The following is a 26,791-nucleotide window of genomic DNA, read 5'->3' as shown; positions in this document are numbered from 1 at the left end:
TTACAGGATAAAAGAAACAGAACTATTCAATTTTATATTTAATACAAAAGAGAGGCAGTGCTTAGGAAAAATATATACAAGGATTTTACAAAGGAGACATTACAATACATAGCAGTTACACAAAATAATAAGGATTAAAGGAGAAACTTACTCTATAAAGATTGCTGCGACGATTCAATATAGCCAGACGGGAGCTATCCTTAGGACCGTTCAGTGGAACGTGACCCCTTGCTTATGATAAATATGCTCCCTGCAATGAGTGTATCTCTAACCTCAGCAAACTATTTTATGCTGAAGGGATAGACTTGCCCACATCCCCCCTGTGCTGACATCATGTGGGCCCAGCTCCACCCTCTCTGTCTTTATTAAAAAACTCTAACTTCCAGGATAACTTATCACGCGTTGATCCCAGAAGCCCAAAAGTGATACCAAATTTTCTATTATGATTTTACCTTCATTTAGAGACCACACAAGACGTATTTGCGACCCGTAATTCTGGTGCTTTTGTGCTACGACTTCAAGGAGGGTTTTACAGTGACAGGGAAATATGCATATTGCTCCTTGGCTTACCCTGCCACTAAAAATATAGGTCCCGTTATTATCGGAATTATGGAACTTACAATATTCCATATTCTATGTCGGTGCCGGCGTGTCTATATATTTTCCTTTGACGTTCTGGAGTACATTTTCCTCATCTCACTGTAAATTATCGCAGGCCTGCATCAGTGGGAAATACATTTGCATTTTAATTAGGTTGTAAAACTTATTAGCTGGCATTTGTTTGTGTAGGCTATTTTGGCTGTGGGTGATAATTTGCAGGGAGACATTGTAAATTGTCATCTCTGGACAAATACTATAGGAGAGGGGTTTGGGAGAAATGGCTAATATTCTCTTTATACCTCCCTGACATTAATATCTCCCTGACAATTATCCATTTGTAGAAGCCATTCTTTTTTCAACATCACGTTTTTTACAGATGTTGTTATGTCTGCATCACGAATTTGTTGAAATTTCATTGAATTCATTCTTCCCTCTACTTGCTAAATGTTCCCAGGACCATCGGCTGCAACACAACCCCAAAGCATGATTGATCCACCTCTACGCCTAATTGTCGGAGAGATGTTATTTTCCTGAAATTTTGTGCCCTTTTTTCTCCACACATACCTTTGATAATTGTGTTTTATGAATTCTATTTTTTCCTCATTGGTCCACAGTACTTGTTTCCAAAATGCATCTGGTTTGTTTAGATGTTCTTTTGCATACTTCTGACACATAATTTAATGATGAGGACGCAGGAGAGGTTTTCTTCTGATGACTCTTCAATGAAGGCCATATTTGTACAGGCGTCTCTGAACAGTAGAACAATGTACCACAACTCCGGAGTCTGATAAATCTTTCTGATGGTCTTTTGCAGTCAAGTGAAGGTTCTGATTTGCATCTCTAGCAATCCTACTAGCAACTCTCACTGAAATTTTGCTTTGCTTTCCAGACTTATCTTGACCGTCACTGTTCCTGTTACCTGCCATTTCTTAATTACAATTCCAACTGAGGAGAAGCCAATTTGAAAACACTTTGCAATCTTCTTAATGCCGTCTCCTGTTTTGTGGGCCTCCACCATTTTCATTTTCAGAGTGCTAGGCAGCTGCTTAGAAAAACCCATGACTTCTGTTTTTTGGCACAAGGTTAGAGGAGGCTGGGTTTTTATAAAGCTAGGAAGTTTCCATCACATGGCCTTTCCTAATGATGATAGTGAACAAGTCATAACCATAGCAGGCTAATTAAGGTCTGAAACCTTGGTCAAAATTATCTGAGCACACAAATCTCCAAGGGTGCCCAAACTTTTGCACCGGCCCATTTTACTTTTTGTAATTTTTAAAATGTAAAACATAAAAATATAAATATATATTTTTTGCCTAAAATACAAAGCAAATGTGTCATCTTTAACAATAGGCCTTTTAGAGATCATTTCTTCTTCAACTTGCTTAACTGTTCACAATACGAGTAATTTTGACCTTGGGTGCCCAAATTTTTACATGCCACTGTACGCATATGGCATGTGTTTTGGTAAGTTATGAAAGGGACCCTTTATTTAGGCATCTGAAAAGCTCATGAAAGTTTTATCTCACACAAACTAAATATTACATTGTAGCGTATTTTAATATAATTAATATCAATGTATCCATAATTAAAATAAATATAAAATACTCACATTTTTTTCCTACTCAATGAACCCCTTGCAAAACAGATAAACAGAAAAAAATGAATAGTATAACTTAGTTGCAATGGTGTATCACTAATAGGGGCATATCACGAGGATGTTATTGGGCCCATAAGTCGGGAGCGGGGGGCCCAGTACCAGCACTGCAGCACCTGGACCTCCGTGCATGGTATCACACTTTCAACTGTATTTGTATCCTGGATGCAGATACAGTTGATAGCAATGATGTACAGGGCTCCCTCCTCCATCTTTCTCCCTTTGCATCTGACGTCTCATCGCAGTGAGCACAATGATGATTCTACATTGCAACCACTGTGCAGAGCTATACACAGTATAAGGCCACACGCTGCAGAGACCAGAGCAGCGGGGGAGCGTGGATAGGTGAGTTTTTTTTTTAATTAATGGTAATGAGTACTTTATGCCATTATACTGTTTGGAGGGCCATGTGGGGGTCATCCTACTATTTAAAGGAATGAACTAGAGAGAAATATTCTCTGAAAGGAGGCAACCGCTTTAATTATTTTGTGTTGTATTAATATCAGTGTAAAGGGCATAGAAATTAAAAGTTGAAAACTGCTATTTCTAAATTTTATTGAAAATTTCAGATATTTTCATAAAAAAAGTGATCATGTCAACCTAAATTTACCACTAGCATAACGTACAATGTGCCTCAAAAAAACAGTCTCAGTCACTGGAAGGAGTAGAAGCTTTCCAAAGTTATTACCATAAAGTGAGACATGTTCAGGGCAGGCATAAAGCTTGTGCAGCCTAATCATCTTCACAGTGTCCAAAATGGGTTAAGTGACCCACTTTGGCCATAGCCATTAAACATGTGTTGCTCCTCTCCACGGTCTTCTTTAGTCCCTAAAAATTTATATTGTAATTTTCAAGGGGCCAGCTGGAAGGGGACCTAGAGGTTGTAGTTCTGCACAGGGACCTTGAGTTGTCTGTGTCCACTCCTACACATGTCAATTTGTAAAAAATGGGTCATTGCCAGAAAGGTCTTTGACGAGAGAGATAGAACACCTTTCTATCTAATATTGTTTAGTTCTAGCTACTATATGGGGCAAATAGCTTTTAGCCATAGAGACAAGTGTACGATAAGACCACAACAATGCAGTTGTCTTGTGGAATCTGGCATCAAGACATTAGCCTCAGACCCTGAAAGTCCTCTCAGTTGATCTAGTCTATGTCCCTTCTATGGACCAGGCTTATTTTTCCAGTACATCTTACAAATGAATGGTCGGATTGAATGGTCATTGCGCTCCTGTAATATGGAGTATTCCTAACTCTTTTATGGCAAATCCACCGCAGCTATGTGGTCAGCAGAGATATTGTGAGTCTCATCAAGTTTGCCATAATCAAAAGGAGTAAGAATGCAAAGTTGGGATTGCTCCATTCACGTCTATGACGGAAGTAAGTAGGATAGACTGAGGGGGAAATAAAATAGAAACCCCTTTACTTGCCATTTATCTTCGTTTACAGGATTTTCTTCTCACGGACATTGTACTCATATTGTGATCGATACAGCTAAGGGGGAGAAAGGTCATCACCGAGCAAAAACTAACAAAAACTTTGCTTATACTTTATTCTATCATTGGAGTCTTCAAGAGATAGTAAATGGCCCCTGTAAGTGTGTACTGTCCTTTTGCCTTATTTATTGGCTTAACAAATAAGGATACCCCTGTGATTCATGGGTCCAGAATGGACAATGGTCAAGCTGAGGCTTAAAAGGTTAAAGATCAGTATTTTGGGCAAACCTACCTATAAATTCTCATAAAAAATCACCATACTATCTCCAAAATACTAGAGTAACCCATACTAAACCATGCTTAATCCTCTCAGCAACACTTACTTTTAGGTTCATCACTGCATTGCAAAATATCAACTCACCAATGGTCAATGTCTGATCCAGTTCTGTTCCACTCTTCTTCGGGGAGAAGGATGGATGGATTCGGTAGATAGGTTGAATTTCCATTGTTTGGGGAATCACAAACTTCATCAAATGTTTTACTTTGATGGAGATGTCAGACTTAAATATCAAGTTAGGTTATGAAACAACAAGGAAATACATGGGAGTGGTGAGCAAAATTCTCAGGTCTGAAGAATGGGCGAGATGCCAACTTGCAATAATGTGATATGATAATGACAGACTGCATAAGAAATACTCTCCAGCGCCTAGATAAAATGAATTTACCATGAGAATTTGAGGAAAAGAACTTGTTAAATGTATGCAAATATTGCAAAATATTCAAATCAATGACATTGATGTGTCCTAAAATAGAAAGGGCTGAAACTACATGTAGTAACCCAGAACTCCACCATTGTATATTATTGGTTATATCTAGGAATGCAGGTTGCTTTTTGTTAGATCTTCTCTTTGCTCTCATATTCCACATTTCTGCTGTCTCCCCTCTAGATTGGGACATCTGGCTACAACTAGGCCTCAACCTCCCCGGCACATCTTAAGCTCATGAAGTTGTGATGACATAATGTTTGCCACGACCTTAAGAAGTACAATGTCCTCCAAGGTCTGGTTGTAATCAGAAGTCACTTTTAAAAATGAAGTCTCATGAGATACAACATACGATATTGTAAAGAAGGTGCTCTGAGGACTGGACGGTGGATAGTGAGCAGTGAGGTGGTTGGAGAGGTGAGAAGGGAGGAGAGTTACCTTTTTATGTATTTTTTTACATTTGATGGCCTTCTGCTCATGGCGGCCAGGGAGATAGGACAAGCGAATTACCAAAAAATCTGTTTTCTGTAGAATTTTGTAAAATTTGGGCAGAATTCAATTCCTTTCGAACATATTTGCCCATCTCTAATCCAGACTAATCTTCTATGTGCACTGTCCAGATTCATGCAATGTATTTGACATTTCCCCAAAAGGCCCTCTATAGTATCTTCAGAAAATGGAAAAAACAAACTGAAGAGTGGTGGCTACATAAAGGAACAGTCTACTAGGAAAGCAACTCTCTACCTTTCCTCATGAGCCGGCATGGCTTTCTCCACCTGGGACAGTCACAGAGTCAATCTCTCCTCTGTAACTTGAGAGGAGACACCCCATTCAAATTAGTCTTCCAGCCATTTGATAGAATAGATCCTACCAGACCCTAAGTAACTTTGGCCAGCACACTCTCTGCCCAGTCTCACTTCAGTCATCTACACACTTAACCCTTAACTAACTGGACTTCTTCAATGCTATTCAGCAATTTTAACAGTCACATAGGATTAATAAATGTCAGGGTTAGAAACGAAACGATCTATTCGTGGAGGGGAGATTTCGAGCCAATATTCCTGGAATTCGCAAATTATAACATTTTACAATTCTGGTTGCAGTGCACACAAAAGAAAAACGTGTCCGGTGCTATTTTCACATTGAAAAGAGTACAGATAAACATCATCGTACAAAACCCAAGACAAAAGCAAAATGATCAAATACCCTGCAGTCAATAAATAAATAGCAACAGTGCATGAAAATAATATATTGTGTTAGTTGACATATTTTTGATCAAAAAACATGCCCTTACACGCTGCACGTACACCAGACTATATTCCAGTTCATATCTTTAGGTTTTTTGTTTTAAACATCATCAGTCATTGCTGTGCGAGCTTCCAAATATTCCCCTCGAGCTATGACATCTAGCAGATTATCATACCTAGTACAGTGATGGTCAGCACTGGGACCTTTAGAGATCAGTGATACCCAGTGGAGCACAGTTTGCACGGCATAGTCATTTTCCATCTCCAGAGTCACTGAGTATTTATCTTTCTCCTGTAGAGTGTAAGCTCTTATGGTCAGCACGGTCCTCTCTCTCTCCTGTAAAGTGTAAGCTGTTATGGTCAGAGGGGTCCTCTCTCTCCTGCAGATTTTAAGCTCTTATGGTCAGCAGGGTTCTCTCTCTCTTGTAGAGTATAAGCTCTTATGATCTACAGGGTTCTCTCTCTCCTGTAGAGTGTAAGCTCTTATGGTAAGTGGAGTTCTCTCTCTCCTGTGGAGTATAAGCTTTTATGGTCAGCGGGGTTCTCTCTCTCTCCTCTAGAGTGTAAGCTCTTATGATCAATGGGGTCTTCTCTCTCTCTCTTTTCTGTAGAGTGTAAACTCTTATGATCAGTGGGGTACTCTCTCTCTCCTGTAGAGTGTAAGCTCTTATACTCTACAGGAGAGATACAGTAGATCCTCACTAAAGATAAGATATTAAGGTCAGTGGGGTCCTCTCTCTCCTGTAGAGTGTAAGCTCTTATAGTCAGTGGGGTCATCTCTTTCCTGTAGAGTGTAAGCTTTTATGGTCAGCCGGATCCTTTCTCTCCTGTAGAGAGTAAACCCTTTTGGTAAGTGGAGTCTTTCTCTCTCCCGTAGAGTGTAAGCTCTTACGGTCAGAGGGGTGCTATCTCTTTCCTGTAGAGTGCAAACTCCTATGGTCAGTGGAGTTCTCAAATGATTTGCCAATTCTTATGGTCAGTGGGGTTCTCTCCCTGTATCTTACATTTTCTATTCTGTAGAGAGTAAGCTCTTATGGTCAACATGGTCCTCTCTCCTTTAAAGTGTAAGCTTTTATGGTCAGCGGGGTCCACTCTCTCCTGTAGAGTGTAAGCTCTTATGGTCAGCGGGGTCCTCTCTCTCCTGTAGAGTGTAAGCTCTTTAGGTCAGTTGGATCCTCTCTTTCCTGTAGAGTGTAAGCTCTTATGGTCATTGGAGTCCTCTCTCTCCTGTAGAGTGTAAGCTTTTATTGTCAGTGAGGAGCTCTCTCTCCTGTAGAGTGTAAGCTCTTATGGTCAGTAGGTTCCTTCTTTCTCCTGTAGAGTGTAAACCCTTAAGTTCAGCAGGGTCCTCTCTCTCTCTTGTAGAGTGTAAGCTCTTATCGTCAGTGGGGTCCTCTCTCTCTTCTGTAGAGTGTAAGCTTTTGTGGTCAGCGAGGATCTCTCTCTCTCTCTTCTCTCCCTCATGTGTATTTTAAAATCTAATAAATGCTTCTTGGTACTGAAATTTGTACAAATGTATTCAATATGAGTCACATTTTTTTTACATTTCAGCAAATTTGAATTTCTGAAGATTTGCTTATCTCTAGTCCGGGTGCTACACTGACCTGTATCGCTCATGCTCACTTTCATACACATCTTGCTATCAGAGTGGATATGAGGAATCTAGGTACATTGTTTTAATCGCAGTAATCAGGATGCAAAGGATCAAACCCTATTGAAAGTAAATAGAGATCTGTGGTGCTTAGATGGAAAATTAACATAATGCGGTGCTACCTGGTAAAAGAGACTGATCCTATGGTATATGCTGTATATACAGGAGAAGGTTGTGGTGAAGACTACAGAATATATGCATGTGTCTGACTGAACATAGAACATGAGGAAAATAGAGATAGAAATGAGTGTGTAAAGGACAAATTTGCACATGGAGGAGTGACATAGAGGGATGTAGAAGGCGTTGGAAGTAAACAATGCCAAGCTATATCAATTATTGCATCATAAATTGTATCATAATTGTGGCAAATATAAATATCTTGTATGTGTGTATTCCTTTGTGAAGTACACATGTATGGATTGCAATAAGGGCAATCTGGGCTACTGCTTCGGGTTGGAGGCTCCTGGATGGCCCATGGCTAGGCTGCCCTCATTATAATTTTTTTTTTTTCTATTAGCGTACAAATAGGAGAGAGCACAGTTGATGGATGAAGAACGCACAGAACAGTGACTTTTAATAAATCGATGAGGTGGGAACACAGTTGAGGGGAGAGAACACATTGGACTGTGACTGGCATTGAATTTGGGGATGGAGACATACTATAATGGGTATTGAATTAAAGAGAAGGGAGGAATAAAATATGTAAGATGTAAAAAACAAAAAAACATTAGTCACCTTACTACTCATCTCTCTGGCCCTTCCGCTCTGGTTGTCATTGCATCTTCAGATCATCTTTACTGGGCCTGAAATCCTTCAGCCTCACACACTATGCTTGAATTTCCAGTTTTAATGTGGCCTAAGAGGGTCTGATGCATGTTGTGACATCATGATGCCGTGATCTTTCGCGCGCTTGCATAGAATCCTACCGGGCATGAAAGCCGGAATCCTTGACCCAGCAGGAGAGACCCATGGATTATCAAGTGTGTGGCAGTGATCTGAAGATGCAGGGAAGACGTGACAGGTGACAGTGAGGCGTGTAGGGGTAGAGAAATGGGCAGTAAGATGTCGATAAGTGTTCTACTATTCAGGAAAATAGCAGCCAGCTGCCACCACTTTGCTTCATCCGCGCGAAAGCAAAATACAAAAAGTTTGCATTCTGGCTCATGCAGAAACTTTAACATATCAGAATTTAAAAAAGGACTGGATGTTTTTTCACAACAAATGTAAAGGTAATTCATAAATAATCTAACAATAAAGAAAGTATAATTGGTCAAGGAAGGTCGAATTGATGAATCTGTGTTTTTTTTCAACCTATGTAGCCATGCAGCTATGATAGCAGTTCTAGTAATAATATCTTTTTAAGGTAAAGATAATAGAACAATGAGAGAGGTTAAGATTTTCTTAGGTGACTAATGATAGTCCATGTGTTTCATGTTTAAAGCTCATTGAACATTAACATTTTTTTTTTCCAAAGAACAAAAGTAAAGACTTTATTTTTCTCTTTCTTTGTTGGTAGCAACCATCTCAGCTGTAATAATATCTAATACAAGTCACATTGTGTGTAATGAAGTATATGTCCCATTTCTCATCTTATTCACAGTAGGGTGATGTAGCCTCTGACAGCGACAACATCAGCTGGAGTCAGTGTTATACTCAGTCTGCCTCTGCCACCATATCAGTCAACACCATCACGACATATGATGTATATTTACGCCACATGTCGCGTCCCTGTCTCAGCGTGTGAGCCCGCATCTTTACTGACACATGACAGCTGATCAGCCATCATGTGCCTTTAACAGCTGTGGGTAGAGTGGTGCTATGCCCACAGATGTTAACCTGTAAAAACGAGCTGGTAATCTAAGACAGTAGGATTTAACATGCACCGAAAGGGGTGCACATTATTTCATGCTCCCATCAGCCGCCCTTGACGTGATCATTGGGTGCTGATTTGCTGTCATGACAGCTGAAGCACTGCTATGTATAGCACAAGCGATCAGTGCCATTGGAAAGTACAACTCGTCACATGAAAAACAAGTATTGACAGAAATATTAAAAAAGTAATGGCTCTTGGAAGAAGTGGAGAAAAAGAAGAAAATTAAAAATAAAAAAAAAAACAGAAAACCGCCCAGGAGTGAAGGGTTGTGCATAGCGGAATTTAAAATCCACCAATGATACCTGTTTTTATTCTGATTAAAAAATGCCCTAATTCACAGCATCCTGGGGGCTAAAGAACATACTACATTGGATAAATTTCTTCTATTTAATATTATGGAAGGCATGAAGAGTTATCCTTTGTTCTCAGAAGCCATGGTGCCAAATGACATGGATAACACAATTCTAATGCCAATCTGTGAACCGAGGTGGTTGGGGCACTGTTGTAGCACTCTGAGTCAGAGCAAACCCTTTGGTGGGAATCAGATAAGAGGAGGGGGCAAGGCGTGCTGGTCATTTCAAGCACAGGGATCAATCAGTTGAATCATGGATGATGAAGAGGATGATGTTGATGAAGATGATGATGATAACAATTCTATGTTGGACAAAACCTGGGAACCAGACAGGGGCATTGAGGAATTGATGACATCAATGATATACAGCTGCTTTCCCTTGGCTGGTTATTAAAAATTGGGGGGACCATGCGTCATTTTTTTTTCATTCATTTTATTATTGATTAACAAATACTGTAACTACACAGGGACGGATCTGCTCCACTTGGAGCTCTGCCTCCTGGTCCTTTTTTTAAAATATTTTTAATATATGTTATATTAAGTAATTTCCCTATCCACATTTGTTTGCAGGGTAATTGTCCTTCTCTTACCTCCATTTTGCTTCCTTACTATGACTATTTTACAGCCATTTCACAGCACCAAAGTTTGGGTCCCGATTGAATTAAATGGGGTTCGGGCATGGGGTCAAATTCGGTTCAAGATCTGGTACCCAAACCGAACAACCCAACTTTGGACTAAAGTTCGGCTAGACTCGATGAGCCCGAACTTCTACAGGTCCGCTCATCCCTATTACTAATCTCAAAACAGGTTCAATTGTCTCTTAGGGGAACTCACAGAATTATACACATATGTTATGTATATTTTCAAGACAATTACAGGATGTTTTTTGTTGTTTGATTTTTCGGAAAATGTATTTGCCGCAAATAAAAATCTTTTAGAAAATTTGAAGACGTCCGCGAATTTGAATTTCAAAAGATCATCTATAGTGGTAAGTTTTTCAGAATTTGAAGATGTGACACAACATAAATAAGGATAAATTAGAGAGGTGTTTGCCTGTTTGACTCTTGGTCAAAATAGAGATAGAAGGTAGATAGAGGATGTTACATCATTCTGCACAGAATATTGATATTGTTCTTTGATGTAATATAAAGTGTGTTCAGTAGTGTGTGGTCTTCAGTGTGGGGACTGTCATTAAGAAGCTAAGAGGAAATAAGGGAGTGTATGTCTGTGCTAAAGATGAGAACTGAGTCATATGAATCCCTAGGCCATGCACTAGTGCGGCAAAAAAATATTATGGCTTTAATAAGATAATGATAGTCTGGATGTAGGAGCAGATTATGATAAAGAAGGAAGGATAAGGAAATATGTCAGGCTCAGTTAATCTAGCTAGATAATCTAGATAGTCTCATAAATTGTTAATTTATGTTTTAAGGGGCGGCAATAACTTTTCCACACAGGGCCCTGTAGGTTTGGATTTCTTTTTCCCTTCATAATAAAGACCTTCATTTAAAAACTGAATCTTGTGTTTACTTGTGTTATCTTTGTCTAATAGTTAAATTTGTTTTGTGATCTGAAACATTTAAGTGTGACAAGCATGCCAAATGATAAGAAATCAGGAAGGGGCAAACAGTTTTTCACACCATTGTACATAGTACAAAAAAGAGAGATATGTTGGGTTGGCCATAGAGGTAAATGTAGAACCGAAGGAGACTGAATACTGAGCCATGTAGTACCCCCAAAGACATGGGTAACAGAAAGAGAGAACTAGAAACTCCATTAGTAGTACTCATCTTTGATGTCTTCGGTGTGTGACCTTTCCAGTCCCGTAGAGTCTTTACCTGCTTTGCTATGTTTTTTCATGTCCCTTTTTGATACTTAAAAGACAAATGCCGACGATAGTACTCCAACCAAATTGCTCTGATAGCGATTTAGAGCCCACAGTTACTGATTGTGAGGATTAAGTCAACTGATGTGATATACCTCTTTAATTAGTACTAGCACTAGATTGTGGCTCTCCAATCAGTTATAGAAAAAGATGTTCTTGTTCACCACTAAAATTGTTAGTGTATTTTAATTGTAGGGATTAAAATAACCTTGAAGAGAGGTTGATGTTTGTTATCCAGCAATGATGTAACACTAGTTACACACTCTCTTCACACTCGCAGTCTTCCGTCGATATTGCTGTTCTTGAGTCCTTCACATGATCTACTCTTTTAGCAGAATAGACCTGCATTGGTTCTTGTCTGGTAAATTGCACAGCCTTGCAGAACATATGCAGCATTTCACTGGATCAATCACATAAATCTTAAAGCATGTATGTGAACTCATATAGAAACAAGCATGAAACAGAGCACAGATGCGGTAAGGATCAGCAAAATATTTAAATTTATACAAATATACAAAAACACCAAACAATTACAAACACCTAAGAACGTGGCAAAAAAACAAAGGGAAGTCCATGATAAGATAAACCCCATGCTAAGCGAAACCTATTTGCATAAAACCAGAGAAATTCCTCCAAAAATATGCACAACTGTAATCTCAGGTATTGAATATAACAAGAATAGAATATGTGCACTAGTTTTCAATTAAGATGTCACATAAAAACACATACACAGAACTACTGTCAGAATTCCTCTTATCCTTCTACAGTTTGACCACTAGTGGCTGTTATAGTTCACCTTAATTGTGCTGCAATATCACTCCTTACCACTGGAGACTGCTGTTGTGTTCTGAAATTGCCTTTTACTAAGATGGCAGATTCTGAACCTGTCGGATCCATCTTTTTTCCAGTTTGGGCCTACTTAAAGAAGCATGGATCTCTCACTCATTTCTTGAGAATTGTGTCTAGCTCTTAGCCTAGTACCAGCCTCCAGCTCCTGAACATTCTTACCCAGACTGTTCTCACCTATGTATGGATTGATTCATGCAACTCCTTTTGCTAACTCCAAGAACTTCTAGTACCACTTGCTGTTCCTTCTCGTGCACCTTCGGCCACTGGTTTAAAGCAGTTCTACACCAGTATCATAACAACTACATTATTGGCCACAATAAAGAATAGATACAATGAGAGCCAAGCTAGAAATACTTATATTCATAAATATAGAAAAAAGTTAAATTAAATAAAAATGTAACAGAAATAGTCTATTAGTGTGAGTGGGTGACTAAGTAATGGGAGAAAAAAGGTTACATCAAGAAGGGCAAATTACTGTCCAGAAGCATAGTCTCAAAGGAAATCTCCGAGAGAAGTATAGCAGCTAGCAGAAGTCCAAATTATCTGCTCTGGCCCACTAGTGAGCTGTTGTCTAGGCCACCTAATAATAACAGTTACATTAGTTTTCAAAATAATAGCAGTGTGTTAAAAAACATGAGATAAGCACAAAATCTTTATATTAGATTTTATTTCCAGCATTGGGAACATTGCACACTGTTTTATAATTCAAAACATGAAGAGAAATTTATATAATTTTTAACTACTTTGCAGAAAATAACAAAAAATGAACATTGGGCTGCTTTTAAAAATAGCAGTGTCTGCATTTGTCTTTACAAACTCACAATACGTCTCTTTTTTTGAGGATTTAGCATTCCTGTGAATCACTAACCTAATATTTAGCTTTATACCCACAGTTTTTTAGAACTGCTTCACATCTATGTTGTATAGAGTCAACCAACTTCTGGCACCTGTCAACTGATTGTCTAGCCCAGGATACTTTGACTACATCCCAAAATTTTTGTCATTTGTTAACTTTGCCTTAGAAATGGCATTTTTGATGTCACCCCACAAGTGTTTTATCGGATTAAGGTCGGAGGATTGGGCTGGCCACTCCATAACCTCAATTTTGCTGGACTGGAACCAAGATTTTGCTTGTTTACTGGTGTGTTTAGGGTCATTGTCTTGTTGAAACACCCAATTCAAGGGTAAATCCTCTTCAGCGTAAGGCAGACTTTTTCAAGTATTTTAATAAAAGCAAACTGGACCATGATCCCTGATATGCAGTAAATAGGTCCGGCAACATAGTAAGAGACACATGCCCATATCATGATATTTGCCCCACCATGTTTCACCATCTTCAGAGTGTACTGTGGCATGAATGGAGAGTTTGGGGTTGTGTGATGAACTGTCTGCGGCTCTTGGACCCAAAAAGAACAATTTTACTTTCATCAGTCCACAAAATGTTTCTCTATAGGCCAGTTGATGTGTTCTTTGTAAAATTGTATCCACTTCAGTACATATATTTTTTTTAACAGTGGGAGTTTGCGGAGACTTCTTGCTAAGAGGATAGCTTCACAAAGGCGTCTTTTAACTGTCACAGTCCTCACAGGTAACTTGAGACTGTCTATGATCATCCTGGAGCAGATCAATGGCTGAGTCTTTTCCATTCTGGCTATTCTTCGATCCATTCGAATGGTAGTCTTTCATTTTCTTTCACGACTCTCTGAATTTGCTTACCATTTTAAAGCATTGGAGATAATTTTAGCAGAACAGCCAATCATTGTCTATACTTCTTTATGAGTTTTACCCTCTCCAATCAACTTTTTAATCAAAGTACGCTGTTCTTCTGTACAATGTCTCAAACTACCCATATTTCTCAAGCTTTCAAGGAGAAACACATGCACAACATGTCTTCACCCTGAAATAAGGGCCACTTAATTTACACCTCTTTCTTCACAGAATGATCGACCTCACTAATTAAACTCCACACTGCTATTATTTTGAACACTACTGTATGATGTGTCAAACATGACAGCTTTGGCTGTTGTCAAACCCTAGTCAAGCCCCACGCTCTGAAGCTCATTGTTCAAAAAGATGAAAATGTTTTTGCATCCTCCTTTTTTTTTGCTCATCTACTAACTTTTTAGAAAAAACAAAGAAAGTAAAAGACAAACTTTATAAACCTCAGAATCCTCAGTATCACATTGAAATGTAATTGGACCACAAGGGAAATCTGCAAATGCTTTGTGTTCTGTTTGTTCTGTTATTCTATTTTTACCTAAACAATAAATATATATAACCGGGATTTATATATATTACTTGATTTTCCAGGCTGTGGACTGATCTACACTGAATCTATCAGCACAAGTAAGTTGTTTTTTTTTTGCTTGCTTTTTAGAAAACAAATCAAAGGCAAAACATTTCTTAAAATACTGCTTTTTATTTATTTATTTATTTATTTATTTATACAGTCATATAGGTTAAAAAATAGAATTCCATCAAGGTCAAGCTTTTTTGATCAATTATAGAAGAGTTATTGCTACTTCTAACATTCATCAGCCTTTGCTCTGAGAACAGCATCCAGGCCTTAAATGCTGACTTAGCATCTGCTATTACTTCTTCTTAGTATTTAGTATTCTGTAGTAAAGAACATTTCCTATATTAATCCCTACAGATGTAGCATTTCCTAACATGATGCACAAATCTTAATCCTGTAAGATATCTTGGTACAGAAAATAACAGCTAAATTGACTTGTTCAATGACTTGTGCTGTGTCCAGTTAGTTTTCTACTTCCAAATATTTTTTTTGCCTCATTGAAATGTTAGTAAACTATTTATAAGGTTAAAAAATGCTACATCTGAGAATCAGCTTTATCGTACATGTAATGGATGTTCCCTATTCCTCTTTAAATAGGATCTATGATCAAAAATATAGTGTTATTAAAATATAAAAAAATATATATATACTGTATGTATGTATTTAAGCTAGATACTGGCTGTTTCAAAAGTCAATATTTATCTACAAACCCAATTGATATACAGTACCTATTTTTCAATGGAAGCGTACTGCCATCATGTGGATGGCACAGCTTCTCACTGATGCCTCTGACCACTGTTAGGATACAGCTGGACTGATCCTTGGTGCGAGATATGTGTCACCTAAGTGGTTAGCCTTGGTGATTTGAATGAAGCCCAGAGAGCAGATTCCAGCAACATTAGGTTGCTGTTATGTTTTTATAAGCAACATGATTTTTCTGTCCAGGTTTTAGGAGCAGTTAGAAGATCTGGGTGGGACTGGCTGCTCTCATATCTACAATCTAGACTGTGCAGAAAATTAAAAAGGCAGCTGAACTGTTTCAGATGTTGTCTGGGAGTTAAGTTGGAAAGATACATTGTTGTATGTTGGTCAGACTCTGCTAGAGACTGGCTAAGAGCTGACTGTAATTTAAACGGGTGAGCCTGTATCACCTGAAAGAACTGTTTTGGTTTTGTTATGCCTTTGTGCCAGAGAAAGTCTATTTGTTTTCCTTTATGCTAAAGACTTATGGACTCAAGCCTTCATGTTTGAGCAAGAATTAGCTTGCCCGTGCGAACTCTACTAACTAGCGAAGTGGCTGAACCCCAAAACTACGCATGTTACTAATCCACAAGTGCAGGCCGAGACTGGGGACACGCTACTCACAGAGACACTGCTATTTTATTAGAAACATTTTCTCTCTCTGTCTGCAGATTCTCTATCATTGTCACACTGGTCTGTACTATAATCAGAGTGAATGAGCAGTGTGGTAGTGATAAAATTCAAAACAAACATTTCGATCTATTTGACCTTCATCAGTAAACAGACTGCTGATGGGTAATCAAAGATTGGTGATAGGGGGAAAGAGGACACAGTGTCCTTAGCTGCTCAGGTCTGAAACCATGAGCTGGTACTTATGAAATAGCTGTGCAAATGGCTGGTGGAGGAACGTGGTATCCACCGCTAGTTCCTGGTGCTGTTGAGTGCCAAGGTTATTCTCATTCATTAACAGGCAGAGATGCAAGAAAACACTCGAGATATTTGAGTGGAAAATTTGGTTTTATTCTCAACAGTTTTCAGAAAGCACTCACTTCTTCATCAGGAAGACCACAAGTCTCTTACGCTCGACAATATCCATTTTACGATGTGGAGCACAAAGCAAAATCCTGCATTCTAAATGGGGTCTCAAAGTTATTTATCAAAGAGTAATATTACATTAAGAAGACAGGTTTTATCTCTGATTCATTAAGCACAACATTTCTTATTTGCTTTTGAACTGCAGCTTGATTTTGTGGACTACTTTTATAGATTACTTTTAACCAGAATATCCAAGTTCTTCTATTGTATTCTGCAGATTTATTCCATTTTTATTTTATGTTTCCACTTTGCAAACCTTTTGCAATATTTGTTTTATAAACACTTTATTGATATCCAATAATAATAATAATGATTTTTTATTTCATTTATTTTTTATTTCAATATAGACATCACAGAGTAAACACATAACTCATAATTCATGATTCATTGGTTATTCATGAAATTAAAGCTAATTAAATTATCATTATGCAAAATACCTTCATTAAATGTCAATTGTCTGTTTACAATATTGCAAATATTTTACTGTTTTTTATTTAATTGTATGTTGAAATACTAAGCTTCTACTCATCATCCATTTAGTCCATTAAAACATTTTTTGCGCAATTTTCAAAATTTTGTTGACACATTAGATACGTGAAAGATAACTTGCTAGAGAGTCAACTTAGGAAATCTTTCATCATAACTGAGTGATTACAACTACAAGGTACAGTATATGATACTATTACACTACAGATACAGTATATCACAAGGCTAGTGCTGGCAGAAAAACCCACACAAGCCTATATTCAATATACTGGGCCCGCCTTCAAATTGGTTGAAAATAATGCAAGGAATTACTACAACCGCCACGTTAGCAGAAGTGCCAGCTCCTCTATAAATTCATTGACTCAGAAGAGATGTCTCCTTTTGTCCTAGATTTTCTCTTTTTTTCTGTTCTCAGTTCTGCTCAGACCATTATTGTGACTTCTTCTGACAACTGTACTACCAAGACATCTTTTTGCCTTTGCATTTACAGCCATCCCCACCCTATAGATCAACACAAATAAAATCAGAATCCAGATTAGCGCTCAGTATTAGTTCTCACCTCAGAAGAGACACGTAAATAAGCTAAGTCTCTGAACCACTTACGTAATTTTAGCCCCCTGAATTGAGAAATCATACCATAAAGGACATTATTCAGATCTCAGATCAGACTCTTAAACTTTTCAATGTTGCATAGGTCAAAGAAACACTGGTGGATAACTGACCCCATCATATATTATGATTGAAACATGATTTGTCAGCTATTCTGATGAGATTTTTGGTAAAGGGGCCTGCCTGGAGAAAAGAAAATGCATGCAGGGGCCTTTGATAATAATTATTTTTATTTCTACAGTGCCAACATATTCCGCAGAACTTTACATTTTAGAGGGGAGTTGTACAAACAAAAAAGACATTATAGAATAGAACAAAAATAGACAGATATCAAGAGGAGTGAGGGTCCTGCTCGCAAGCTTACAATCTATAAGAAATAGGGGAGACACGAAGGGTGGATGTTAAAAAATGCTTGCATTGTAGGGTCCAGCCATTAATAAAATACATAGAAGGGTTCACATTAATGCTGCATGAACCAGTTACCAGCCAGCATCTGTACAAGTACTGACACAGAGGGCAAACAAGTGAGTGGAGGGTGTGTGAACAGATGCTATGAGAAAGCTTTGTATGGGCAAAATGGGGATAGTTAGATAAGTATGGTGAGGCGATAAGCCAGTCTAAAGAAATGTGTTTTTAGGCCACACTTAGCACTGTGGGTATTGGGAATTAATAGAATTGTCCTGGGTAGTGCATTCCAAAGAATTGGCGCAGCACGTGAGAAATTTTGGAGACGAGAATGGGAGGTTTGGATTATTGAGGATGTTAATCTTAGGTCATTAGCAAAACAGAGGGCACGGGTAGGGTGGTTGACTGAGAAGAGGGAGGAGATGCAGGGTGGTGCTGAACCGCGGAGAGCTTTGTGGATCAGAGTGATAAGTTTGTATTGAACTCTGAAGTGGATGGGCAACTAGTGCAATGACTGGCACAGGGTAAAGGCATCAGTTTAGCAGCTGGACAGGAATATGATCCTGGCTGCTGCATTCAGGACGGATTGGAGAGGGAAGAGTTTATGATGTGGCACAAGCTTAGAATAGGGGTCAACACATGTTCTGCATTTGTGATGAAGTGCTTTTCAAATACTGTGCTTCAGGGGTATTGAAAGGAAGAGTAAGGAACTTTCCATTTCATTGGCATATGGTATCCTATCGAGGCAAAATTGAATATTTCAGTAAATTACTGGTTTGGGTATAGATGGAAAGTGTCACAAATCAGGAAAGCAATGGATTAGGTAGATCACAGAATAATCTCTCTCATGGTCTAGCATCTCAGGCTCAAACTAATAAACCCAGTGGTAAACTGACACACATCTCTGTTCCTTGAATGTTAAGCACTGATCTTAATGTCCTACAATAATGCCACCTATAATTCTGCTACCCATTATTGGCCCCCATTCATTTTATCATAGACTGTACAATATCTTCATAACTAAATAGAAATGTACCAAAGTTATATCCTCAGGATTTTTTAATTATTGGTCTAAAGTATTAGAACAATAAAACATTGTTTTTCAACTTCAATGTTGCAATTTTAAAGAAGAAACAGAATAAACAGCATGTGCAGCAATACAGCCCCCCTAATTAATACTTGGTTGCCCTCTAATTAATACTTGGTTGCACACCCTTTGGCATTGCTGACAGCCTCCAAACATTTCTTGTAGCCATCTATAAGCTTCTTGCACTTCTCAGCTGGGGTTTTCTCCCATCATTCTTTGCAGTTTGTTTAAGCTCTTGAATGTTTGCAGGATTATTTTTCCCGATTTCAGCTCACCCCAAAGATTTTCAATGGGATTGAGGTCAGGACTCTTTAATGGCCATTTTAAAACAGTCCACTTTTTCTTTTTCATCCATTCCTGTGTACTTTTGTCTGCGTGCTTTGGGTCATTGGAAAAAAAGAGATGGCGGGTCGACACTCTGTGGTGCTCATGGAGTAGAAATATGCAGAAAGGAAGTAATTCTTGGCACTCACGTGTTGAGTAAATAATTGGTGTTTTATTCAATTGCAAGTTCCATTTTGTACTTTCAGCCTGTCCCAGGCTTTTTTCAACAAAGAAGTTGTTAAGCCTGGGATAGGCTGAAATGTCCAAATGGAACTTGCAATTGAATAAAACAGCAATTATTTACTCAGCACGTGAATGCCAGGAATTAATTCCTTTCTGCTTTGGGTCATTGTCTTGCTGGAGAACCCATGATCTTTAATTCAAACCAAGTTTTCTTACACTTGGTAGGACAAAGCCATGAGCAATGATGATGGAAGAGGAGCATCAGCAGACACTTCCACTCCCATAATTCTTCCTCAGCGTCTGACGTGTCAAAGCAGTGGGACCAATGATGTCATTACATCGCGCCTGCAGTTCTGAGATGTGCGTCTCTTTACACCAAAGGCTCAGCAGACCGGAGCATCAGGTGGAACCAGGAGAGGTGAGCATTGTGTTTATTTTTTTTTAAATCAGTGATTGGTGACTATAATAGAATTTGGAGGTTCATGGGGGGTGTATAATATTGTATGTAGGACCATGGGGGTGCATTATATTGTATGGAGGACCATGGAAGGGAGCATTATATTGTATACAGGACCATGGGGGGGCAAATTAGATTGTACACAGGACCATGGGGGATGTATTATATTGTATGGAGGACTATGGGGGGCATTATATTGTATGGAGAACAATGGGGGTGCATTATATTGCATGAAGGACCATTTGGGGTGCATTATATTGCAAGGAGAACCATGGGGGTGCATTATATTGTATGTAGGACCATGGAGGGTGCTTAATATTGCATGGATGACCATTGGAGATGCAATATATTGTATGGGGGACCATGGGAGGTGCATTATACTGTCTGTAGACCCATTATAATGAATAGAGAGCTGTGTAGGGGTCACAGTTGGGATCATACTGTGTTGGGGGTCACTGCACTTTGACTTGGGTGTTGAGGTGGGGTACAGTAGGGTCATTATACTGTGCATGTGGAGGCTAATGTGGAAGAATTCACCATGGAGGGTTCCATACTGTGCTTGGGGGGCACTTTTGTTCACATCATACTCTATGTGGGCAATGAAAGAGGAATGTTGGACTTTGGCAGTAGGAAAATTACTACAGTATGTAAAGGCTGGAAAGTGGTTGTGAGATATGCTCTTCTGTGACCCCAACAATTATTTAATATTTTTTTGGGGAGGGGAAGTTGGGGCCCAATTAAAACTTCTTCTATAGGGCTCCATGATTCTATGTATTTCCCTGACCACACACATAGAATAAGAGGCACACAAGTCCTTGCTTCCTACATAGACAGGCCAAGGGACTGCTTTGCAGCCCCTGGATGGACAGCCCAGTTAAGGTTAGTCTAATCTCCAAGGGCATTTTTGATGGTGACTAACATCACAAGGGGCATATTGACTATTCTAATAAATTGTAAAATCCGTAAATTCCTGTACAATAATCAATAGGACAGTTACTTCTCTATAAAAAAAAAAAGAAAAAAAAAACAATTAAACTTGTTCTTTTTATACCTACAGATCATGTTTCCGAAAAACTCAACTATAGTCACAGATTTCTTCCTCACTGGTTTCCAGAGTATTGGCAACTACAATAAACTTTTCTTTATATTTGTACTCAACATTTATATCATGACCATTATTGGAAACCTTCTCATCATCACAATGGTGTCCACCAGTCATCTTTTGCAGTCCCCCATGTACTTCTTTTTGAGTCACCTATCACTTTGTGATTTTCTATTTTCCTCAAACATTGTCCCCAACATGATGCACATAACCTCAGAAGGTGGAAGCACCATCTCATTTTCTGGTTGTCTTATCCAGTTCTATGTTTTTGCTTCTTGCACTACCACGGAATGTTATCTTCTTACTGTCATGTCCTTTGACCGATATGTGGCCATCTGCATCCCGTTACGTTACCCTTCAGTCATGAACAGTAAGCTTTGCCTGCTTTTTGCAGTATGGTCATGGTTACTTGGTTTTCTGTTCATGCTCATAACCATCTCATTGCTTTGCCAGTTGGATTTTTGTGGTAGTATGACCATCAACCACTTCTATTGTGACTTCCTTCCGATGTTAGAACTTTCTTGCTCAGATGTATCACCCATCATCATTGAAACATTTGTCCTTGTCAATATCATTGTCCTGCTTCCTTTTCTAACTGTCCTAGGTAGCTACATCTCCATCTTCTGGACAATCATTGGAATACCCTCATCTACAGGAAGAAAGAAGACCTTCTCAACCTGCAGCTCCCACTTGCTTGTTGTTGGGACCTATTATGGTTCACTGCTTAGTATATATTTATTTCCTTCACATGATCAATTCGATAACATTAACAAGATATTATCTCTTCTGTATACTTTAGGTACACCATTGTTAAATCCATTTATATACTATTTCAGGAATGAAGAAATCCGACGGCAGTTTTCTAGAATTGTCATTTTCATTAAAAACTTATGCAAATAAATATCCAACTATTCACTAGTTTAAGAAGTCAAGTTTTCTGTGTCTATGGTACAGGCAAGGAGCAGGTCAACAATCATCTCAAATTATTAGCAGGTGGGGAAACAATGACATATAATAGCTCAAGTATGCTAAGGAAAGTGTAGATATCATGCGCATAACACACTCTAGTCAACGACTGTCCACTTATCCTCCCTCTAAGCAGACCATTAGAGAGTGAGAATGATGCCCTTTCAACCACTTTCATTTGGTGTTTCTCTATGGTCCTTCTTTAGACTCTAACTCTTCTCAGCTTGTATCAAAACAAACTTACTAGTGATGAACGAGTGTGGTTACTCGCCCGAGCATCTCATTGTTCGAGATGCTCGATGCTCGGCAAGTAATTCCTGGATACTCGGACAGGAGCTCGAGTCCCAGCCCAAAATGTTTGGCGCTCTTTAGACAGCCAATTAACATGCAGGGATTGCCTGTCATTCACTGTAATGCTGTAGTCATGTTTGTTTGTGGCATTACAGTGATTGCCTGGCCGCATAGCGTCTTCGGGTCTATATAAGACCTTGTGACCCTATGCTTGTCACAGTCTACCCCTCAGACAGACAGAGTTGGGAGAGGTATTGCTGGGTGAGAGAGAGAATTGGCGGTTTATTAGTTAGTTATAGGTATTACACAACAATATATACATACATCTGAACTAACAGTCCTTCTGAGGACTAATCCAGCTACGTATATTAATCCTGGTGATAGCAGGAGATAGGCAAGCAGAGATTGTGGACACTGTATACAGCACAATAGGGTCCATTGTACATTCTGTCTGCTTCTGCTATTACTTATATACATAGCCGTAGATATCAGGGCTATTTTTTTTCTCTTAATCCTGATTATTAGCTTAAAAATCAATATAGTACACAATTTTACTGCTCCATTTGCTTAAATACAGCCATATTTTTTTTATTTTATTCACATTGTTGTACTGTGGAAGCAGCACTTTTCCACCATCAGATGTGATCCCATATTACTGTGGTAATAATACAGACATTTTGTGGAACGTGCCAATTATTATAGTCAATTTAAAATGGGCAAGGCACGTGGCAAGAGATAGGGAAGTGAACGTGATGGTGATGGTGCACGCAGAGGCTGTGGCCATGGAAAATATGAAACTGTGCCTGCTGAGGGAGCACAACAAACACCCACATTATGTCAAACTATCTTCCTGTTCGAACTTCTACGAGGCCACAGAACAACACTCTTGAAGCCAGAGCAGTGTAAAACAGTTCTTGCTTGGATAGCAGCTAAAGCTTCCAGTCAGTTTTCCACCACCATCTTCCACATGGTCCAGTCTCAGTAGCCTTGAGTCTGGATCACATATTCTCCACCCTGATCCGCCTTCCTCTTACCATGCCGAGTGCAAGGAGACAACTGATCCCACACTTGGACATTCAGAAGAACTGGTCACTTATCCATTTATAGTTTTGGCCATCTTACCTGGCCCGATTCAAGTGAGGCAAGAGGAGATTACATGTACCAATGCCCAAATATTTGAGCAGCCATGTTCACACAAAGACGATGGTGAGAAACTGTCGCAAGAGGTTGATGGTCATGATGAGACACAATTGCCACCAACCAGATAAGTATACGGCACTCAATATGAATGGTGAACAAGTAAAGGTTCCACCCTATGAATATTTGTATCACAGTACTTGTCACTCAAAATTCTGCACAAAATTGATGCAAAAAAATTATTTATTTCATTATTTCACTAAGCAATCCAAAGTGAATGTGACATTTCGGCCTTATACACTCAGCTCTTTATCAAACACGGATTGCATGTGCTGTGTAAATATAAAAGCAGCACTGCTGAAGGGCAGGAGATGTCTGCAATGGAAGGCGCTGCTTCCGAAATGACCACACCAGTCGCAATCTGCAAGCACTGCAGCACAGCCTCAGCCAAGTGGCAATAGGCTGTGCTGAAGCTAATATGCTTAGGTGACAAACAGCACACCGCTGCAGAGTTGTTGACAGCTGTAAAAGAGCAGGCAGATCTGTGGCTGTCACCACTGAACCTTCAACCAGGCATGGTCATGTGTGACAATGGCCAGAACCTGGTGGCGGCTTTGAAGCTAGGTAAACTCACACATGTACCATGCCTGGCCCATGTGCTCAACCTAGTTGGTTAGAGGTTTTTCAAAATCTATCTGGATCTGCCTGATCTGCTTGTCAAAGTACACTGCATGTGTGCCCATTTTAGAAAGTCACCTACAGCTTCCGCCGCCCTTGCCATGCTTCAGCAGCGTTTGCATCTTCCAGCTCACCGACTGGTCTGTGATGCCACCAAGTTTTGAAACTCAACGTTACAAATATTGGGAAAGATTTGTCAGCAGCAGGGGTCAATTGTTGAGTACCAGCTTCAACACGCCCAACGGTATTCATGTCAGCCTCCATACATACAGTTGTGCTCAAAAGTTTGCATACCCTGTCAGACGTTTTTCTTTCTTGAACTTGTTTCAAAGAATATGAATGATAACAAAAAACTTTTTTTCCACCCATGGTTATTGGTTGGTTGAAGCCATTTATTGTCAAACTACTGTGTTTTCTCTTTTTAAATTTTGATGACAACCAAAAACATCCAAATGACCCTGATCAAAAGTTCACATACCCCAGTTCTTAATACCATGTATTGCCCCCTTTAACATCAATGGCAGCTTGAAGTCTTTTGTGGTAGTTGTGGATGAGGTTCTTTAATTTCTCAGATGGTTAACCTCCCCATTCTTCTTGGCAAAAATCCTCCAGATCCTGTAAATTCCTGGGCTATCAAGCATGAACTGCGCGCTTGAGATCTACCCAGAGTGGCTCAATGATATTGAGGTCAGGAAACTGAGATGGCCACTCCAGAACCTTCACTTTGTTCTGCTGTAGCCAATGAAATGTCAACTTGGCCATGTGTTTTGAATCGTTGTCATGTTATCATAGAATCATAGAATCATAGAATGGTAGAGTTGGAAGGGACCTCCTGGGTCATCTGGTCCAACCCCCTGCTCAAAGCAAGATTCACTAAATCATCTCAGACAGATGTCTGTCCAGCCTCTGTTTGAAGACGTCCATTGAAGGGGAACTCACCACCTCTCGTGGCAGCCTGTTCCACTCATTAATCACCCTAACTGTCAAAAAGTTTTTTCTAATATCTAATCTGTGTCTCCTCCCATTTAGTTTCATCCCATTGCTTCTAGTCTTTCCTTGTGCAAATGAGAATAAAGATGATCCTTCTACAATGTGACAGCCCTTGACATATTTGTAGACAGCTATTAAGTCTCCTCTCAGAATGTTTGAACATTCAAGTACGTCCCATGCGCAGCTTCCGGGCTTATGAGTGCAAATTTGCCTCCAGTATTTGCTGATAACGTGCTGTATTCATCGTTCCTTCAACTTTTACCAAGTTTCCTGTGCCCTTGTAGCTCACACATCCCCAAAACATCAGTGATCCACCTCCGTGCTTTACAGTAGGAATGGTGTTCCTTTCATCATGACTTCTCTCCAAATGCAACGTTTATGGTTGTGGCCAAAAAGTTATATTTTGGTCTCATCACTCCAAATTACCTTGCTCCAGAAGTTTTGAGGCTTGTCTCTGTGCAGTTTGGTTTATTGTAGGCGAGATACTTTGTGGCATTTGTGCAGTAATGACTTTCTTCTGGCGACTCACCCATGCAGCCCATTTTTCTTCAAGGGCCTCCTTATTGTGCATCTTGAAACAGCCACACCGCTAGAATTCAGAGAGTCCTGAATTTCAGCTGATGTTATCTGTGGTTTTTTTTTGCATCCCGAAGCAAGTTGCAGCGCGTTATCAGTAAATATTGGAGGCAAATTTGCACTCATCAGCCTGGAAGCTGCGCATGGGATGTACTTGAACGTTCCAACATGACAACGATCCAAAACACATGGCCAAGTCGACCTGTCATTGGCTACAGTAGAACAAAGTGAAGGTTCTGGAGTGGCAATCTCTGTCTCCTGACCTGAATATCATTGAGCCACTCTGGGGAGATCTCAAGCGCGCAGTTCATGCTAGACAGCCCAGGAATTTATAGGAACTGGAAGCTTTTTACCAAGAACAATGGGCAGCTTTACCATCTGAGAAAATAAAGAAACTCACCTACAAATACCATAAAAGATTTCAAGCTGTTATTGATGTTAAAGTGGGCAATACACAGTACTAAGACCTGCGGTATGTGAACTTTTGATCAGGGTCATTTGGATGTTTTTGGTTGTCATTAAGATTTAACAAAAGAAAACACAGTAGTTTGACAATAAATGACTTCACCCAACCAATAACCATGAGTGGAGAAATAGTTTTCTTGTTATCATTCATATTCTCTGAAATAAGGCCAAGAAAGCAAAAATTCTACCGGGGTATGTGAACTTTTGAGCACAACTGTAAGAACTCATGAGCAACCATGGATGTCAGTCATCTGTGCCATCCTTCAAAACTTTGAGGGCTCCATCAAGATGGTGAGCTGCGATGATGCCATAATTAGTGTCTCCATCCCGCTTCTCTGTGTATTAAAACACTCGCTGCTCACAATTAAAGAGGATGCTTTGCAGGTGGAGCATGATGAGATGGAGATCTCTCCCATTACCTGTTTATACCAAGGATGGTGACAAAGACGAGGGGGCACACTATGCGTCTGGAGGAAAGGAGGTTCCTGCACCAGCATAGAAGGGGATTCTTTACGGTCAGAGCCGTGAGACTCTGGAACTCTCTGGGAGAGGAAGTGGTGATGTCCAACTCACTTAATGAGTTCAAGAGAGG

General features: G+C 39.4%; 2 protein-coding genes across 3 annotated transcripts in view; one reads left to right on the top strand and one right to left on the bottom strand.

Moving 5' to 3' along the window:
* LOC141167151 (uncharacterized) overlaps positions 1 to 4,274 on the bottom strand; it is a 71,710-nt gene extending 67,436 nt beyond the window's left edge. For both annotated transcript variants that reach the window (XR_012251405.1, XM_073654539.1), the window contains exon 1: positions 4,112 to 4,274. Coding sequence is in view for 1 of the 2 variants with exons in the window: in XM_073654539.1 (XP_073510640.1) it covers positions 4,112 to 4,220 (109 nt within the window). In the remaining variant the exon portion in view is untranslated. The remainder of the gene's footprint in view (positions 1 to 4,111) is intronic.
* Positions 4,275 to 21,054: 16,780 nt separating this feature from the next.
* On the top strand, positions 21,055 to 21,996 carry LOC141167496 (olfactory receptor 11L1-like). The gene has a single exon (XM_073654895.1). The coding sequence runs from the start codon at positions 21,055 to 21,057 to the stop codon at positions 21,994 to 21,996; it is 942 nt and encodes a 313-aa protein (XP_073510996.1).
* The last annotated feature ends 4,795 nt before the right edge of the window (positions 21,997 to 26,791 follow it).

This window comes from Phyllobates terribilis, unplaced genomic scaffold (assembly GCF_046119375.1).
Source record: "Phyllobates terribilis strain yellow unplaced genomic scaffold, ASM4611937v1 Scaffold_11__3_contigs__length_659146591, whole genome shotgun sequence".
In the NCBI taxonomy this organism is placed as follows: Eukaryota; Metazoa; Chordata; class Amphibia; order Anura; family Dendrobatidae; genus Phyllobates; species Phyllobates terribilis.
Note: the sequence above shows the minus strand (reverse complement) of the source record. Positions and strands in the feature narration are given on the sequence as shown.

Excerpts from the sequence above, each read along its gene's own strand:
- LOC141167496 (XM_073654895.1), top strand. The coding sequence starts at position 21,055 with ATGTTTCCGAAAAACTCAACTATAGTCACAGATTTCTTCCTCACTGGT.